The sequence below is a fragment of the Pristis pectinata genome, chromosome 1 (genome assembly GCF_009764475.1).
Source record: "Pristis pectinata isolate sPriPec2 chromosome 1, sPriPec2.1.pri, whole genome shotgun sequence".
NCBI lineage: Eukaryota > Metazoa > Chordata > Chondrichthyes > Rhinopristiformes > Pristidae > Pristis > Pristis pectinata.
Genome location: NC_067405.1, coordinates 7992986 through 8012195, shown reverse-complemented (window position 1 = coordinate 8012195; position 19210 = coordinate 7992986). Strand labels below are relative to the sequence as shown.

The following is a 19210-nucleotide window of genomic DNA, read 5'->3' as shown; positions in this document are numbered from 1 at the left end:
GTTTGCTTATATTGGACTCCTGGTAATATTCTTGCAGTGATTGTAAATACCTATTACTGAGCGGGGGATGCTTCAGAAGAAACTTAATTTGATTTGAGGAGTTTTGAATTTTATAAATCACAACTTTAAAAAAAAATTAAAATGGAAATGAGAAATATATCTAAATGTGCAACAAAAGGGGCAGTCCAATTACTTGACTGGTAGTTAGTTTTAGTTTGTTATTCATTGATATGGATAATTACGGATGTTAAAATACCAAACAATACAAATTTTCTGAGGGCATATATCACTTTCGCTGGAATTGGGCAACTATAGAGTCTTTCAACTTTACATGACAGATAAAAGCATTTTACCTGTTCAATTGAAGAATGGTGAGCAGGACAGACACCATGATAGTCGCGGTTTCCACATCATCAGTGAGCAATAACTGTAGTAGGTGATCAGACTGCAAGACTGTATTGAAAAGGGAAAATTAATTATAAATCTCACCCAGCAGAACCACACAGCCTCGACTTCTGTGAATATCAGTGATATGGCGCAGATCTGAACAATTGCAACTTGTATGTTATTCCCTGGATTCCAATTTCACATAAATTTTCAGTGGAACGTGAATCCCCATGTGCTATTCAGGTGGCTGTAAATTATAGAACCATAGAAGAACCATAGAACCATACAGCACAAAACAGGCCCTTCAGCCCACCATGTTGTGCCGTCCATCAAACCACCCTCACACTATCTAAACCTTTCCTCCCGCATATCCCCCTATCTCACATTCCTCCATGTGCCTATCCAACAAACTCTTGAACCTGTCCAATGTATCTGCCTCCACCACCACCCCAGGTAGTGGAGGCATTTTTCGTATCATGGGACATTTTTTCAATAAACAAAAATTCTCCTATTCTGGCTAAAATTTACTCCCTAAACAATTTCACCAATAAATGATCTTTTACCTTACTACAGTTTAATATGCAATTTAATGTAATAATTGCGAAACATTTAGAGAACATGGTAACTCCTATAATAAATACAAGACATTTTTATAAAAATGTCTTTTATAGCTAATAGAATAAGATGATACAGGTAAGTTTGGAATGGGTTAATAGGCAATTAAAATGCATTTTTTTTATTTATACAGGGTTGCATTTCTTGTTTAAACTGATTTGATCCTAGGAACCCCTTCCTGATGTGCTGTCCAGTAACACTAATGATACAAACAATTACTACACTGGGACTTTATTTATTCACCTTTTCCAGTCTCATAAACAAATATTTAGTAAAGGCTCAGATGCCTGTTGTCAACTGCTCTTCGAGCTCAGAGTCATACAGCACAGAAACAGGTCCTTCAGCCTACCGAGTCCACACTGACCATCAAGTACCCATTTACACCAATCCTATAATAATCCCATTTTATTCTCCCCACATTCCCATCAACTCCCCTCAGATTTTAACACTCATCGACACACTAGGGGCAATTTACAGTGGCCAATTAACCTACCAAATCGCACACCTTTGGAATATGGAGGAAACTAGAGCACCTGGAGAAAACTCATAGGGTCACCGGGAAAATGTACAAACTTCACACAGACAGCATCTGAGGTCAGCATTGTAGCTGGGTCTTTAGAGCGGTGTGGCAGTGGTTCTACTAGCTATGCCACCATGCTGCTCTACAGCATCTGAGGTCAGCATTGTAGCTGGGTCTTTAGAGCGGTGTGGCAGTGGTTCTACTAGCTATGCCACCATGCTGCTCTGCTGGGATATAGAATGCCTAACCCACAACAATAGCAAGGTTGGAGTTGCTAACACATTCACTTTCAGCACTGGCAGGAATATGCCCAATATTGGAGGAAAATATCTGGTGCTACTGGAAGTGTTCAATGGCTGGTAACAATTGTTTAAAAGGGAGGACACTTTTGGAAAGAAAATTTCAGTGCAATTGGAAATATAGAGCAGAGACCCAACAGAGATCCATCATATAATGTGGGAGAATGTGAGGTTATCCACTTTGGATGGAAGAATATAAAAAAAATTATTTAAATAGAGTGAGATTACAAAATGCTGCAGTACAAAGGAATCTGTTAGTCTTAGTACACAGAAGTTAGCATGTAGGTACAGCAAAGTAATTATGAAGGCTGATGGAATGCCAGCTTTTCTTGCGAGAGATAAGGAGTATAAAATTAAGGAGGTTTTGATGCAATTTTACAACATACTGGTGAGATGACGCCTGGGTACAACTTGCAGTTTTGGTTGTCACATTTAAGAAGGATGTGCTTGATTTGGAGGCATTGAGAGGTTTAAACAAGATTGATTCCTGGGAAGGAGATGGCGACATAAAAATGAAGGACTGAGCAGGATGGACCAATAATTATTGGAGTTTATAAGAATGAGAAATGATCAAAATGAAACAGACAAGATCCTGAGGGGTATTGACAGAGTGGAAGCAGAGAGAATGTTCCCCTAGTGGGGGTATCTAGAACTAGGCGATGCATAGTTTCAGAATAAGGGGTCACCCTTTTCCCATAGAGATCAGGAGGATTTTTTCCTCTTCTAGGGTTAGAAGGCAGAGTCATTGGATGTATTCCAAGGCAGAAACTGATATAAATTTAAATTGTGAGTGAGTCAAGAGGTGTGAAGAGACAGAGGGAAAGTGGCGCAGTGTCCAAGATTGGACCAGCTATGATCATACTGAATGACGGAGCAGGCTCTAGTTTCAATCCAAAACAAAAGGCAGTGTTTCTGATGGGGTCAGCCAATAACTCTACACAACTAACTTTTATCACACATGCATTCCAATTGCTTGGTACAAAGGTACATCCATCATCAAAGATCCCTACCATCTGGACCATGCCATCTTCTCACAGCTACCATTGGGCAGGAGGTTCATAAGCCTGAAGCCCCACACCGCCAGGTTCAACAATTGCTACTTCCCTTCAACCATTCGGTTCTTGAATCAACTGGCAAAACCCTAACCACTACAGTTTAGCAACACTATGACCTTTTTGATCACTTTACACTAAAATGGACTTTTTTTTGTTCTAATTGTCTTCTTTCTTGTAAAAATTGTGTATAATTTATGTTTATGTTTTTCTTGTGAATGCTGCTTATATGATGCTACGTGCCTGTGATGCGGCTGCACGGAAGTCTTTCATTGAACCTGTGCACATATGTACTTGTGCATGTGACACTAAACTCGATTTTGACTTTGAAAGGTCCCCTGCTGCAACACTGGCAGACACACTCAGGAAAGCAGCAGAAACAGAACTTCTGATGAAAGGTCAGTGGTCGGAAATGTTAACTCTGGGCTTTTCTCTCTCCTTACAGGCTGCCTGATCTGCTGAGTACTTCTACTTCTAACTTCCAGAATCTGCAGTATTTTGCTTTTGGAAACAGAAGTTTCTCTGGTTCCCCACTAGAGGTGGTCTGGAGCTACCTGAACCTCCTGAGGAATTTCACACACCATTTGTGCAGTGTGATCATTAAAAGCTGTCCGTGCTCTGTGATAATCTGGTAGTCGGGAAAAGTAACCCTTCTGGAGATAAGGAACAAAAAAATAAGAAAAATAAATACACCCGAGAAAGAGAGCATGTGCTGATCTGACTTTTCTTCCATTTTGTATCTGATGGCAGTACATTGCTATATGAGAACCATCGGCTAACTAATCATGAATAATATGTTGATCCACAAAAACAAGTTACTACTCTTCCCTTGCTCATGCTACTGAGAAACTGGTTTCTGTTGTGAAGCAGCATCTGCACCAAGACTGGAAGCCTGTACTTCCTTTCAATCTTATTAATTTCTTCAATGGGCTTCTCCTGAACTGTCAAACCAACAGAGAAATTTGCAAAGAACACTGTCACAACACACTCATGCAGACTTGTTATACGGACCACTTTAGGGAAAGAGCTGTGGAGTGGAACTGATTGTTCTACAGAGACCTGGCATCAACGCTGGTCAAGTGGCATCCAGTGCTGTAATAATTCTGTAATCCTTTACTGTTAAAAGCAGCACAATTGTTCCTTGCCATCTTCAGTACTGCTGGATGTAGAGAGCAAAGGCAATAAGAAATGAGGAAAATAGAAATACAGGATATGGGTTATTCCCAAAATTCCAGAGGTAGCAAAATGTGCAAGAGATGGGCATTGTTCTATTGGGAGCCTGGGATTGCAATTAATATGAACATTGATAGAAAAGTCACTTTAGGCCATGCTTTGCAAACTACTACATCACCCAAAAAAGCCATTAATAGTGTACAATTCACTCTGTAATATTGATGTCACTACTGCTACAGGGCTTTTTCCACATACTACAGAGGAGAGTGCTTAAAACGCATACACAAGAAGCCCATCTGTAAATGTCATCTTAATAATTGCATTTAATTGCTGCTCTTCCAACACCATAAAGAAAGAGTCGTTCATGGCCTCTGCACAAACTAAAGGACTTTTCAGCCAATGAAAGTGATTTTGTTTTAGGAATAAATCCAGACACAGATCACCAGAGTAGTATCATGGGATCTTCCATATCTGCCTGAGAACATAGACTGACCTTGGTTTAATGCCTTGTCTACTAAATTGTTAATGGGGCTATCAAAATGCAGCTAAGACCCAAATATGAAACTAAGCTCCAAATAAAGTCTACTTTCGCTGGATAAATGGTCATACTCCTCTCTGTATCAACAAAACTATTTATTACTCTATCAATTCAGGATTGACCGCTATAATCAAGATGAGACCTATCATAGGTTTGACTTATTGTCTCTGTTAACTTGATCACGAGATACAGACTTCTGCTCATGAATTTCAAAGATTCGACTAATTCAATTCTGACCTTTAAATAGTTAGGGTATCTGCAGACCTGTAGGTTCATGGAACTGGTTACATCCAAGATGATTGGTGACTTTTCTAATATATGTGTCATTGTTTATGATCTGTGGGAATTAAATTACACAAAGGCTTTAATTTTAATCAAATTTGTTTAAGATTAATTTGAAGTCTGCCATGGTTATCATGGTGCTTATGAAAATTAAATGAAAATAGCTTACTGGTCTGTCAGAATCATCCGGGAGATCCCCAACTTCTTTTTTCAAACACATCTCAACTATCAGTGCTATGTTTGCAAATATCTTTTCATGCAAATTGTACAAAAATAACTTTTATGCAGATGTTTAAAAGTCTAGTAAAATGAAAAGGTCTTTAAAAAGCACTGGTTTCAGAAACGGTTGCATCATTACAGTGTACAGTGAGGATGGCAAGAAGGACAGGCAGGTGAAAAGTCAGGATAATTTGCTGAACAATATAAGTACAACAAACCAGGATGTTAGGATACAGGATGTTAGGATACAGGATGTTAGGATAGAGGATTAGGTATATAGAAACAAATCCGTGATAGTGTGTAGTGAGGATGGTAAGAAGGACAGGCAGGTGAAAAGTCAGGATAATTTGCTGAACAATAGAAGTACAACAAAATCAATAGCAGATACTGGACTAAATGTACTATATTTAAATGCACGTAGCATTAGGAATAAAGTAGATGACCTAGTGGCACAACTATAGATTAATAAATACGACATTGTGGCAATCACCGAGTCATGGCTTTATGACGGATGTGATTGGGAACTAAATGTCCAGGGGTACACAGTGTACAGGAAGGATAGGCAGGTAGGCAGAGGGGGTGGTGTAGCCATGATGGTTAGTAATGATATAAAATCAATAGAAAGGAAGGACATTGGGTCAGGAAAGGTGGAATCCTTATGGGTGGAGCTAAGAAATAGCAAGGGTAAAAGGACAATAGTAGCAGTTATATATAGGCCCCCTAATAGCAGTCAAGATGGGGACTATAAGTTGCAGTTAGAAATAGAAAAAGCGTGCCAGGGTGACAACGTTAAGATAATTATGGGGGATTTTAACATGAAGGTGGACTGGGAAATCCAGCAAGGCAGTAGATCTCAGGAGAGTGAGTTTGTGGAATGTCTACGGGATGGCTTTTTGGAGCAACTTGTTGATGAGCCCACCAGGGGATCGGCTGTTTTGGATTGGGTGCTGTGTAATGAACAGGAGGTGATTAGGGAACTAAAGGTAAAGGAACCATTAGGAACTAGTGATCACAATATGATTGAGTTCAGTTTCAAATTTGAGAAAGGGAAGCTGATAACGGGTATATCGATATTTCAGTGGAACAAAGGAAATTACAGTGGCATGAGAGCGGAGCTGGCCCAAATTGATTGGAAGAGTAAGCTAGCTGGAGGGATGGCGGAGCAGAAATGGATGGAATTTCTGCAAGAAATAAGGAAAATGCAGGATAGATATATTCCAAGAAGAAAGGTTTTGAATGGAAAAAAGTCACATATGTGGATAATGAGAGCGGCGAAGGCTAAAATAAAAGCAAAAGGGAGGGCATGCAAGGAAGCAAAAATTAGTGGGAAAACAGAAGACTGGGAAACTTTTAAAAACCTGCAGAAAGAAACTAAGAAGGTCATTAGGAAAGAAAAGATGAATTATGAAAAGAAGTTGGCAGATAACATTTGAAAGGATACTAAGAGTTTTTTTAAATATATAAGGAGTAAAAGAGAGACACGGGTTGATATAGGACCAATCGATAACGGTGCGGGAGAGATTATAATGGATGATAAAGAGATGGCAGAAGAACTAAATGAGTATTTTGCATCGGTCTTCACTGTGGAGGACATCAGCAATATACCGGTTAGTCAGGGGTCTCAAGGAATGGAACTGAGTTCAGTTAAGATTACTAGAGAGAAGGTGCTAGGAAAACTAAATAGACTGATAAGTCTCCTGGACCGGATGAGGTGCATCCTCGGGTTCTGAAGGAGGTGGCTTTAGAGATAGCGGAGGCATTGGTGATAATTTTCCAGAAATCGATAGACTCCGGCATGGTTCCAGAGGACTGGAGGGTCACAAATGTAGTTCTGCTGTATAAGAAAGGTGGGAGGCAGCATAAAGGAAATTACAGACTCATTAGTCTGATGTTGGTGGTGGGAAAGTTATTAGAATCGATCCTCAAGGATGAGGTTATGGAATACCTAGAGGTGCAAGGCAAGATAGGTCCAAGCCAACATGGTTTCGTGAAGGGAAGATCCTGCCTGACCAACCTATTGGAGTTTTTTGAAGAAATCTCCGGTAGGGTGGATAAGGGAGAGGTGGTAGATGTTGTGTATTTAGACTTTCAAAAGGCCTTCGACAAGGTGCCACATAAGAGACTGATTAATAAGGTGAGAGGTCATGGAATTACAGGTAGGATAACAGAATGGGCAGAGTATTGGCTGGTTGGCAGAAAGCAAAGAGTGGGAATAAAAGGATCCTGTTCTGGTTGGCTACCGGTTACTAGTGGTGTTCCGCAGGGGTCGGTGTTGGGGCCGCTTCTTTTTACCCTGTACATTAACGATTTGGATGATGGAGTAAATGGTTTTGTGGCTAAGTTTGCGGATGACACCAAGATAGGTGGAGGAGTAGAGAGTATTGAGGAGACAGGAAGGTTGCAGAGAGACCTAGATAGCTTAGGAGAATGGCAAGGAAATGGCAGACGAGATTCAATGTTGAGAAATGTGCAGTTGTATACTTTGGAAACAGAAATAAATGGGCAGATTATTATCTAGAAGGGGAGAAAATTCAAAGTACAGAAGTACAAAGGGACTTGGGGGTACTCATGCAGGATACCCTAAAGGTTAAGCACCAGGTCGGATGGGTGGTAAAGAAAGCGAATGCTACGTTGGCATTCACTTTGAGAGGTATAGTGTATAAAAGTAAGGAAGTGTTGATGAGGCTTTACAGGGCACTAATGAGGCCTCATTTGGAATACTGTGTACAGTTTTGGGCCCCATATCTTAGGAGGGATGTGCTGATGTTGGAGAGGGTTCAGAGGAGATTTACGAGGATGATTCCTGGAATGAAGGGGCTTACATATGATGAGCGTTTGTCGGCTCTTGGACTGTACTCACTGGAGTACAGAAGAATGAGAGGGGACCTCATAGAAACATTTAGAATATTGAAAGGACTGGACAGAGTAGATGTGGCCAAGCTGTTTCCCTTGGTGGGTGAGTCCAGGACCAGAGGGCACAATCTTAGAATTAGAGGGTACAGGTTTAAAACAGAGATGAGGAGAAATTTCTTTAGCCAGAGGGTAGTGAATTTATGGATTTCCTTGCCACGTACAGCAGTGGAGGCCCGATCATTGGAGGCGTTTAAGGAGGAGATAGATAGATATCTAATTAGTCAAGGTATCAAGGGATATGGGGATAAGGCCGGAAATTGGGGTTAGAATAATTTTTTTTCTCATTGCCCCCCCCCATTTCTTATTTCTTTTTTTCCCCTTTCCTTTGGAGCAGACTCAATGGGCCGAATGGCCTACTTCTGCTCCCTTGTCTTGTGATCTTGTGATTACCATTAACGAATAGGTTTACCAAAAAAAAAGCACGTCCATGTCAACTCTACGTCTGTGGGGAAGAGCAGAGGACTGGAGGGAAGGGCGGTGCAGCAGATGAATAACTAGGTGGCACAGTAAGGTAGTTATTGTTTCTTCAGTTCTAGAATGACTCATCATCCACTGGCTCTTATAAGGGTAGTGTCTGATAAATTCTACCTGGGATCCAAAAATCTGCAAAGCTAGCCATCTTACTCAGGTATGCAAAGGGTGGCTGATATTAGAGCAAAAAACAAGCTCTGGAGGTACTCAGTGGGTCAGGTAGCATCCGTGGAGGGAAATGGACAGTCAATATTTTGGGTCCCTTCACCTGGACTGAGAGGGTAGAGGGGAGATAGCCAGAATAAAGAGGTGAGGGATAAGGGTGGGGCAAGAGCTGGCAAGCGATAGGTGGAGACACAAGAGAGATTGCAGATGCTGGAAATCTGGGGCAACACACACAAAATGCTGGAAGAACTCAGCAGGTCAGGCAGCATCTGTGGAGGGAGATGAACAGTCAACGTTTCGGACCAAGACCCTTCATCAGGACTGGAAAGAAAGAGGGTAGAAGCCAGAATAAAAGGGTGGGGGAAGGGGGAGGAGCATGAGCTGATGGGTAATAAGTGAATCCAGGTGAGAGGAGGAAGGTGAGAAGGTGGGTGAGGGAGGGAGAAGTGGGAATGATGTGAGAAGCTGGGAGATGATAGCTGGAGACGACAAAGGGCTGCAGATGATGACTGATATTAGAATGGAGGGGGGGGAGAGGAGGTTGGAACAGAAGTTTCATGTTTCACAGGTGCACAGCAGTCTGTAATGAAAACTACTTGTCAAAATTAAGCCACATAACTATTTTTTAAGGCAGTTTGCCAGTTTCCCAATGACTTTGGGCATAGCACCCTGATCTCAGAGACAGAAGCCCGTGGGTTCAAGTCCCACTCCAGAGCCTTGAACTCGGAGAAAGTGCTGCCTTGCTGTATGTACTACCTGTTAGGTGAGTTTTAAGCCAAGGTCCAATCTGCTCTCTCAGCTGGAAGCTAAGGATCTCTTGGCACTCCATTGAAAAGATCTGGAGGTATCCTTGGCTTCCTGACCAACACCTATCTCTCAGCATTAATGAAAAAAAAAATTGGTTATAATTACAGTGGCATTTGAATGAGTTTGGTATGGCCTTCATGTTTCCCAAATTATCAGGAGCGACTACACTTGAAAACTGCATAATTCACAGTGAATGACATGGAGACATCAGGAAAAGGGAATAATAAAAGTTAATCCATTCTTTTTCCCTGTTTTTTTGCATTTCTAGGAATTTGCTTTTCCCCTTCATACATCTCTTGGTATTTTTAAGAGAATCCTTGACCATAACAATCCCTATATACTTAGGAGTTCATGATTTGTCACAAATACCTCCAAATTTCAACTATATTCTCTTAAATCCTTTTTTTTGTTGAAAACAAAGATAGTGAACTTTACTATCTAATATAGCAACCATAGCTGGTTAATGGGGGCCTTATTACATATAAATGTTGGGTATAACAACCAAATGCTGAATTGGCAAGGGGGGTGGGGTTCAGGCGTCAGAGATGAAATTCGTCCATTTCTTGATATGGTTCAATTCTTGTAGATCATTGCTTCCTTTGTACTCTCCTATTACCATCCTGTTTACTGACCATGTCCTTGTTTGGTGCAACCATTGGGATCTCATCACAATGGAGGGAGCAGGCACTGGGGCAGGAAATACAATACCCATTGGGATTTCTGAATGAGGCTAGGAAGGAGCGGAAGTGACTCACTGCACCATGTTCTCACAGTTTACACACAAATTACGACAGAAATGGAGTGGAGTTTCTAGCTACGTAACTCTGACACACATTGCTAGCCGGGAAATGTATACACTGCCAACAAAGTTTCCCAATTCCTGTTCTATAACGTCTTTACCAGTTTGGTTATAATAAACAGTTGTTTGTTTGTAGATATGGCCATACATATTACTGTAAAAATTCACCATTTAAGTTCCCTCTGGGGTTGACCTTGGGCTCAGTTTACAGCACTCAATGTGCGCAGATTCCAGAAAATCTGACAATATTCCCCAAAAGGACAATTATGTGAAATTCCCTTAAAAAACATCCTGTTATGCAAGTACATATTACACTCATCACGAGCTTGGAGACACAAGAGACTGCAGATGTTGAAATCTGGAGTCACATGAAGCACACAAAATAAAGTGTCGACTGTCCATTTCCCTCCATAGGTGCTGCTTGACCTGCTGAGTTCCTCCAGCGTTTTGTGTGTTGTCCTATCCTCTATAACTAGTCAAACTACATCCTGTATTTTATCCCCCACTATTCACTATTTCGGATCCAGCTGTAGCTCAAGCTCTGAACACCACTAATGCAAAGTTCTCAACATGAGATCTAAGCCCCTTCGTAGTATTGCCTTTCTTTATTTCTAAAATCTCCTCAAATTGTTCCACCGACTTTGATGGCACAGCTAGTAGAGCCACTGCCTCACAGCGCCAGAGACCCGGGTTCAGTCTTGACCTTGGGTGCTGTCTATGTGGAGTTTGCATCTTCATCCTACGACCACGAGGGTTTCCTCTGGGTGCTCCAGTTTCCTCCCAAATCCCAAACACAATGCGGGTTAATTGGGCACTGTAAATTGCCCTGATGTGTGGGTGATTGGTAGAATCTGTGGAGTTGATGAGAATGTGTAAAGAATAAAAAACAGGATTAATGTAGGATTAGCATAAATAGGTTGTTGATGGTCAGTGCAGAGTGGGTGGGCCGAAGGGCCTCTTGCCGTGCTGTAGCTCTCCATGACTCTACGCATCTGCTTCATTTTATTGTTACCCTCTTCCACTTTTTGTCCTGCTTCAAGCCTCTTTATAACAATCAACTTGAAACAAAGCTGTTGGTCACCCTTCCTAATCACCCCCTCCTTGTCTCACTGTCTACTTTTACTTGATTGCATTTTCTTGATTCTGACGTTATTCTCCATCAAGGAGGCTTTCCATTTTAATGCTAATAATTTCCAAAGGCGGTTAAAACATGGTACTTACCATACTGAGCCAATTGAATGTGGCCACCCAGGAGCCAGCAAAGAGAGTCCGTCACATTGTGGAAATAGCGCAAAAAATCTTGTTTATCATCATCCTTGAAATAGAAATTTTTTTCAACCTTTTCAAGTATTAAAAAAACATTCAGTTCATTAAATACTTTTTGCTTACACGTAATATTTGTAATGTCGATATTGATCAGATGTTACAGTCGAGAATCACTTAAGTTTTATTGGATGTTGGTACTTCTCCGATTGAGAGTTTCTGTCCTCCAGTGTCACGTACAAAGGGATCTAGGGGTCCAAGTCCACAGCTCCTTGAAAGTGGCCATACATGTAGATAAGGTGGTAAGGAAGGTGTATGGCATGCTTGCCTTCATTAGTCTAAGAGAAAGGAAGTCACTTTGCGGCTATAAAGAACTTTAGTTAGGCCGCACTTGGAGTATTGAGTGCACTTCTGGACACCCCATTACAGGAAGGATGTCGAAGATCTGGAAAGGGTATAGATGAGGTTTACCAGATGCTGCCTGGATTAGAAGGAATGAGCAAAAAGAAGAGTTTGGAAAAACTTCGATTGTTTTCTTTGGAGCGTCGGAGGCTGAGGGGGAGACCTGATAGAAGTTTATAAATTTATGAGAGGCGTAGATAGAATCTTTTTCCCAGGTTACAGACGTCAAAAATGAGAGGACATGCATTAAGATGAGTGGGGAAAAGTTTAAAGGAGACGTACGGGGCAAGTTTTTTTTTCCACACAGAGAGTGGGAGGTGCCTGGAACGGGCTGCCAAGGGTAGTGGTGGAAGCAGATACAACAGTGGCGTTTAAGAGGCTTTTAGAGACATGAATGTCGAGGGAATGGAGGGATATGGATAATTTGCAGGCAGAAGAGTTTTATTTTAATTTATCATGATGTTCGGCACAGACACCATGGGCCAAAGGGCATGTTCCTCTGCTGTATGTTCAGTGCTGTTGTCAAATGGGAAAACAGTATAGGTCCAAGCCTGTAGGAAGGCCAAACCAACCCTCTCACTTTTGCATGGTTCTGCAATGCACAGTCAGGAATCTAGGAGCTGAAGAATAATACGGCCAATAAAAGTTTTATTGAATAGGGAAAATTATCATTGTCGCAGGCAGTAAGAGAACTGAGTGGACCTTCAGTTTACTTTACATCACAATATAATGTTTCCCAGGTCCTGTGTTGACATGGTGAAATTGTTTTCCCAATCGTGTGCCACAGTAACCTTCCCAAAACAAAGATTTATTTTTGAAGCTTTTCAACTATTTCGCATATAATTGCATTTGAGGGACACGAGGGAGAAAATTAAGGATGGGGTTAGATAACCCCAGTGAATAGCTGGAATGACTAAGGCTAGGATTAGGGATATACCTGTTCATTTCTGGTTGCCTCATTATAGAAAGGATGTGGAAGCTTTATAGGGGGTACAGAGGAGATTTACCAGGATGTTGCCTGGATTGGAGAGCATGTCTTATGAGGATAGGTTGAGTGAGCTAGGGCTTTTCTCTTTGGAGAGAAGGAGGATGAGAGGTGACTTGATAGAGGTGTACAAGATGATAAGAGGCATAGATCGAGTGGACAGTCTGAGACTTTTTCCCAGGGCGACAATGGCTAACACGAGGGGGCATAATTTTAAGGTGAATGGAGGAAGGTATAAGGGGGATGTCAGAGATAAGTTTTTTTACACAGAGAGTGGTGGGTGCATGGAACGCACTGCCGGCAGAGGTTGTGGGGACAGATACATTAGGGACATTTAAGAGACTCTTAAGACACACGAACGATAGAAAAATAGTGGGCTACGTGGGAGGGAAGGGTTAGATAGATCTTAGAGCAGGACAAAATGTCGGCACAATATTGTGGGCTGAAGAGCCTGTACTGTGCTGTAGTGTTCTATGTTCTCACCATTTAAAATTTAAGTTATAGCAGGGGGTGTGCTGAATGGCAAAGCACTTCTAGGACCTATATAGTTACATGCCAAACGTCAAAAGTCCTGTGAGCAATTCTGCTAGAAATCACGAAGGACTCATAAAACAGATGAAACAACAGGTGGTGCCAAGGGAGAGCCAACACAGCTGCAGAGCCCCTAAAGGGTTAAAGCCTAAAAAAAGTAACAATACAAAGTGTGGCTGAGGAACTGAAGTTTTTGAAATGGCGCACAGGCTAAATTGAATTGAATAAAGAGAGGTTTGTGTGCAGGGAAATACTGCTGGGGTAATTGGAAGATTCAATTTTTAAAGATTTATAAAGCTTGTAACAAAACAAAAACGTAGGGATATGCAGGTGGAGTTGAAGAATTGAGAAGCCTTAAGTGACTAAAATATTCAAGCCAATGAGATTCTGAGTGACAATAATAAATTTGTGCAGATCTGTGCAAGCTTACATTTGATTGAATGCAAATCCTGAGCTCAACATATGATCTGTAATATTGAAACTGGCATCAAAAGCACTGCTTTTAGCTTAAAGGGCAGTGAGATAAATATATTACGTGATGTAACTGGGGTAGGCGGATAGAAGTTATACACAATCACCTCATCAGCTTTGAGGAAGCGAGCCTGCAGACGCCGTGCCAGCAACATTAGATTGTCTGCAGCTGATGGTAACACTTTGCTGTAAAATTCTTCTGCATCATTCTTTGGATCCAGACCCACACAGGCAGTGCTAAGAGAAAGCAATTCAAATTACTAATAAGTCCATAAACCTCAAAATATTGCAGTAAACACGTATCACTCTATAACATGTTCAGTCAAAAATATTTAGATTACCCATACGATATATCTCTAGAAAGAACCTTTAGCCCTGGTGCTCAAATTATTCAACTATTTGGAATATTGAACAGGTAAGTAGGGTGCTTCATCTAATCCAAGGTGTTTTTGCATGGAATAATTAGTATCCCACACATGGAGATTCTGATGACAGAGAATAATAGTTAACTGTGAGTGTGAGATAGGCTATAGTTGAATCTAGGGCTTGCAAAGCTGCTCAAGAAATTCAAGCAATGATATAAACCAAGGAAATAAATTTGAGGAACTTTACGACTACAGTATTAGCTGGATTATCTGTCGAAGCAGCAAGAAGACCATCAGTTGGGGAGGTGCAGCAAACAGTTAGGAGAGTTAATGATGTTTTTATTTTATTACAGGACAATTTGAGCACAGGAATAAAGAGCTCCTACTACAATCATTTAGGGCCCTTATGAGACTGCAGCCTAGGGTATTGTGCACAGTTTTGGATTCCTTAACTACAAAAAAATATATACCTGTTACAGAGGGACTGCAGTAAAGATTCACAACTTATTCCAGGGATGCAGATTTGGCATATGAAAGATAAAGTACTTTTGGCTTGTATTCTTTCAAGTTTAAAAGAAAGAGAGGTAACCTCATTTAAACTTAAAATTCTTACAGGGCTTGACAGGGTGGATGCAGGGAGGATGTTTAGAAGCAAAAGGAGAGAAGCAATTGTGGATGAGTTGGGCCAGGGAAAGTCCTGTTTCCTTGCTGTATGACTCTATGAGAGCATTCTTCACAAAGAGGGAAGGGAATCTTTGGAATTTTCTATCCAGAGGGCTATGGTGGTTTATTCATTCAGAACAGAGGTTATTAGATTTGAGGATATTAAAGGAATCAGGGGACATGGGGATAGTGCAGAGGGAGAATATCTTGATGAATGGCAGAACAGGCTCAAAGCGTCAGATGGCCTCTTCCTACTCCTTATGTTCAGTTCTCAAGTAAAATTCACACAAATTGAGCTTCTGGCTGCCAGCCATATCAATTCTCCATTCCATTCCCCCCGACCTTGGTCTCCTGCACTGTTCCCCTTTCAAAAGTCTGATGACCTTTGATCTGGTGGTTAAAGTACAGATATTGGCTAATATCATTATGTGTTAAGGGCTTTACCTTGTCCTTTTTTTTACCAAACAGCTTTGGTCTTGGTAGTGGGTTTAGATATTTTTAATAACAAAATTATTCCAATTTATTTGTTATTAATAAATTATCATTTTTGATTACCAATATGGGGTATTGTAATTTCAAGTATAATTTAACACAATGTATTTAGTAGTATTTTATCTCCTTTCTGATTCATGTACTCTGTATTTTCTTTGTGGAATTAATAAAAATATTGAAACAAAAGTCTGATGAACAGCATATCTTTTGATGAGGTATTTTACAATCGTCTAGATTGCAAAATGAGTTTCACAATTTAATTGACTCATTCTAAGTTTACAAGAAGCAGGAGGTCATTCAGCTCATCATGTTCAAGCCAATTGAAAGAGAGCTTTCCAGCCTATCCCATCTTCCAATCCTGCAGGTTATAGTTCTTCAAGTATACATCCAAGTATTATTTAAATATGGCGAGGGTTTCTGCCTCTATCGCCCTCTCAAACAGTGAGTTCCAGATCCCCAATCAACCTCGAGGTGAAAGAATATTTTCTCAATTCCATCTAACCCCTTCATCAAATACTTTAAAATCTATGCCCACTGACTCCTTCAATCCAAACAGCAAAATCCTGTGGATGCTAGAAATTATATAAAAGATAGAAAACATTGGGGATACTCAGAAAGTCAGGCAGTGTCAATCCAGAGAGAAAGTGCAATAATTTCAGGTCAATTTCAGGATCCCCTTGTGAGAACTGATCATGTCAATCACCACCTCAAACTACACGATTCCAATTTTTTTTTGAACAGAAGTCTAGTAATGATTCCATTCTGGAGGAACTCAGCAGGCCAGGCAGCATCCATGGAGAAAAACAGATGGTCAACGTTTTGGGTCAGGAGCTTTCTTCAGGACTGAAGACAGGAAAAGGGGAAGCCCAATATATAGGGGGAAAAAACAGAGCAGTGATAGGCGGACAAAAGATGGGAGGCGGGGTGGGCACAGGGTGGTGATAGATAGATGCAGGTAAGAGGCAGTGATAGGCAGGCGCTGGGGAGGAGGGGAGAGCAGATCTACCAGGGGATGGGTCAAAGGTATGGAGGCAGGCGGCATGGGGGGAGGGGAGGAGAGGAAAAAGAGAGAGAGAAAAATTGGTGAGGAGAAAAAATGAGAGATAGGCTGGGAAAGGGAAGAAAAGAGAAGAAGAAGCAAGGTGGATGTCGGTTTATTTAAAGTGTGAGAATTTGATGTTCATGCCATTAGGCTGCAAGGTCCCAAGATGGAACATGGGGTGTTGTTCCTCCAGTTTGCGTTTGGACTTCTCCTGGCAGTGAAGGAGGCTGAGGACCAAACGTAGACTAGGTGACCATTTCGTAGAACACCTATGCTCCGTCCGTAACTGCGATCTGCCAGTCACTCCCCCTCCCACTCCAGCACTGATATGTCAATCCTCAGCCTCCTCCACTGCCGGGAGAAGTCCAAACGCAAACTGGAGGAACAGCACCTCATTTTCCATCCTGGGACTTTATAGCCTAACACCATGAACGTTGAATTTTCCCACTTTAAGTAAACCAACCCCACCCCCCACCCCCACCATGCCTCTTCTTTTCTTCCCTTTCCCAGCCTATCTCTCATTTTTCTCCTCGCCAATTTTTTTCTGTCTCCTTTTCCTCTCCTCCCTTCCCCCCATGGTGCCCGCCTCCATACCTTTGACCCATCCCTCAGTGGATCTGCTCTCCCCTCCTCCTGTGTATCTGCCTATCACTATCTGTCACCTGCATCTACCTATCACCACCTTGTGCCCAACCCGCCTCCCCTCTTTTGTCCACCTATCACTGCTCTGTTTTCCCCCCTATATAATGGGCTTCCCCTTTTCCTATCTTCAGTACTGAAGAAGGCTCCTGACCCAAAACGTTGACTGTTTTTCTCAACGGATGCTGCCGGACCTGCTGAGTTCCTCCAGCATCTTGTTGTTTTTCAATCTAGATTCCAGCATCTGCAGTCCTTTGCTTCTCTAATGATTCGATTCATCCCAGTTCATTTGTTGTTTCTTTGCTTGTTCCCATTACCAAACTTATCAGTTTTGCCATTCATTAATTCCGCCTTCCACCCTGTTACAGATCTTCCTTCTCATTCAACCTTGCCCCTGCCTCTCATCCATCTTCCCCTGTCTTGGTACTTGCTTGAAAACAAATGCATTGCTCATGATTTCAATTTCTGATGAAAAGCCACTTGTCATCTGATTAATTCTATTTCTTTCACCTCCACAGATGCTGCTGATTTGCCGAGCATTTCTAGCATGTTCACAGAGCAGTAGCGTAAGCTAGCAGTTGAATTTAAATTAAAAAAAACATCTTTTGCCTTATTAAAGTTGCCAGGGTTTAGGTGTGTGCCTTACTAATGCTCAAGTGCTCATATGATTATTACGCAAAATACATTATACATTTTTCATAGTTTGGTTTAAGAACTCTTGAGCTTGTTCCTGACTGATAGTGAAAGGAAATCTAACACAGTAATATATTTTATTCAGAGACTGATTTCATGGTTGGATGATTGCAACAATCTGTTTTTTCCCCTGGTCAGAACTCTTTGCCCACACTGTTCTGTTCCAGAAGCACCCAACTGCAAATTGTGCTCTATATTAAGATATAAGCTATAAATTGCAGCACAAGGTGATGGTGAAAACCAAAATTTCAACACTTTACTGAAGCCATCTTGATAGAGAGATGCTTAAAATTTTTGAAGGTTAAATTTATTTTTTTTTGATTTGGGGGTTCTTCTTTCATATAATTAAATTTCATTTCTTTTCAATCTTTCCTTTGGTATGTGTTCACTTAAAAAGAGAGCGGGAGGTCTAGATTACTTTTGTTTTACTCCTTGTGATTATATATATTAACTGTTATGATTGCTATCCAGATCTCTTTGCACCATGTGTATAATTAGCAGTTATATATATTATTTTGTACTAATTTGAAAATTAATAAAAAGATTGAAAAAGAAAGAAAAAAAATCTTTGAAGGACAGTCTAGTCTCTATTATCTAATGCTGATATTTGAAAAAGGGCAGTCCAAGGGGAGGAATGTAGTCAATTTTGGCTGGGGCTGCAAGAGATGCCATCTTAAAGACAAACAACTAGTAGATTTTGCAAGCTACCCATGAGAACTACAGTAAACATGACATTCATTGCACGCTGCAGGAAGTTGCATTGATGAAAGCGGGCCCATAACCGTCAATTTCCAGAGCAGACTTACATTGCTCAAATATTTACTTATAAAATAAAATAATCTACAGATTGACTCATATAGGTGGACTGTTCACACTTTCATGAAATACAGCCAGAATGAAACATTAAATGGTTTTATTTTTCAGACCCATAGAATCAATATCATACTCAATATGTAAAACAAATCTGCTTAATCCTGAAATATAACAATGCCCCACATCAATACAACACCATCTGACTCAAACTAGTATCTACAATTTGGGTGTATCTTAGCAGAAGCAAGTCAAGTAGATTTCTGTATGAAACCAAGACTGTCAGCATGGCTGTCAATTGAGTGAAAATGAGGGACTAATACAGTACACACCTATGGTGCTAATATTTTTAAATGCATGTTAATTGTATATTTCTGCTTTGACCTTGCACAACCCTGGGGCTTGCATGATCCAGCAATGGGGGCAGACCATTATTTGTTGGACAACCCAGGACTCTAGTTTCAGTGTTGCGAGCTTTTTTTGCCTGTATACCACAAGGCTGACATAACATTAAAGCTTTGACCTGCTCCAGTTCCTTCAGCAGATTGTTTGTTGCTTCAGATTGCAGTGTCAGCAGTCTCTTGTGTCTCCGTTAAAGCCTTGATGCTTCTCAT

The 19210-nt window shown here is 41.0% G+C and overlaps 1 protein-coding gene across 1 annotated transcript in view; it reads right to left on the bottom strand.

Annotated features, from left to right (window-relative positions):
• Positions 1-19210, bottom strand: part of iqcb1 (IQ motif containing B1) — a 62797-nt gene that overhangs the window by 29414 nt on the left and 14173 nt on the right. Inside the window, exons 4-6 of the mRNA XM_052021543.1 lie at positions 14000-14129; positions 11462-11555; positions 354-453 (exon numbers count right to left, since the gene is read on the bottom strand). Of these exons, the coding sequence (XP_051877503.1) occupies positions 354-453; positions 11462-11555; positions 14000-14129 (324 nt within the window). The remainder of the gene's footprint in view (positions 1-353; positions 454-11461; positions 11556-13999; positions 14130-19210) is intronic.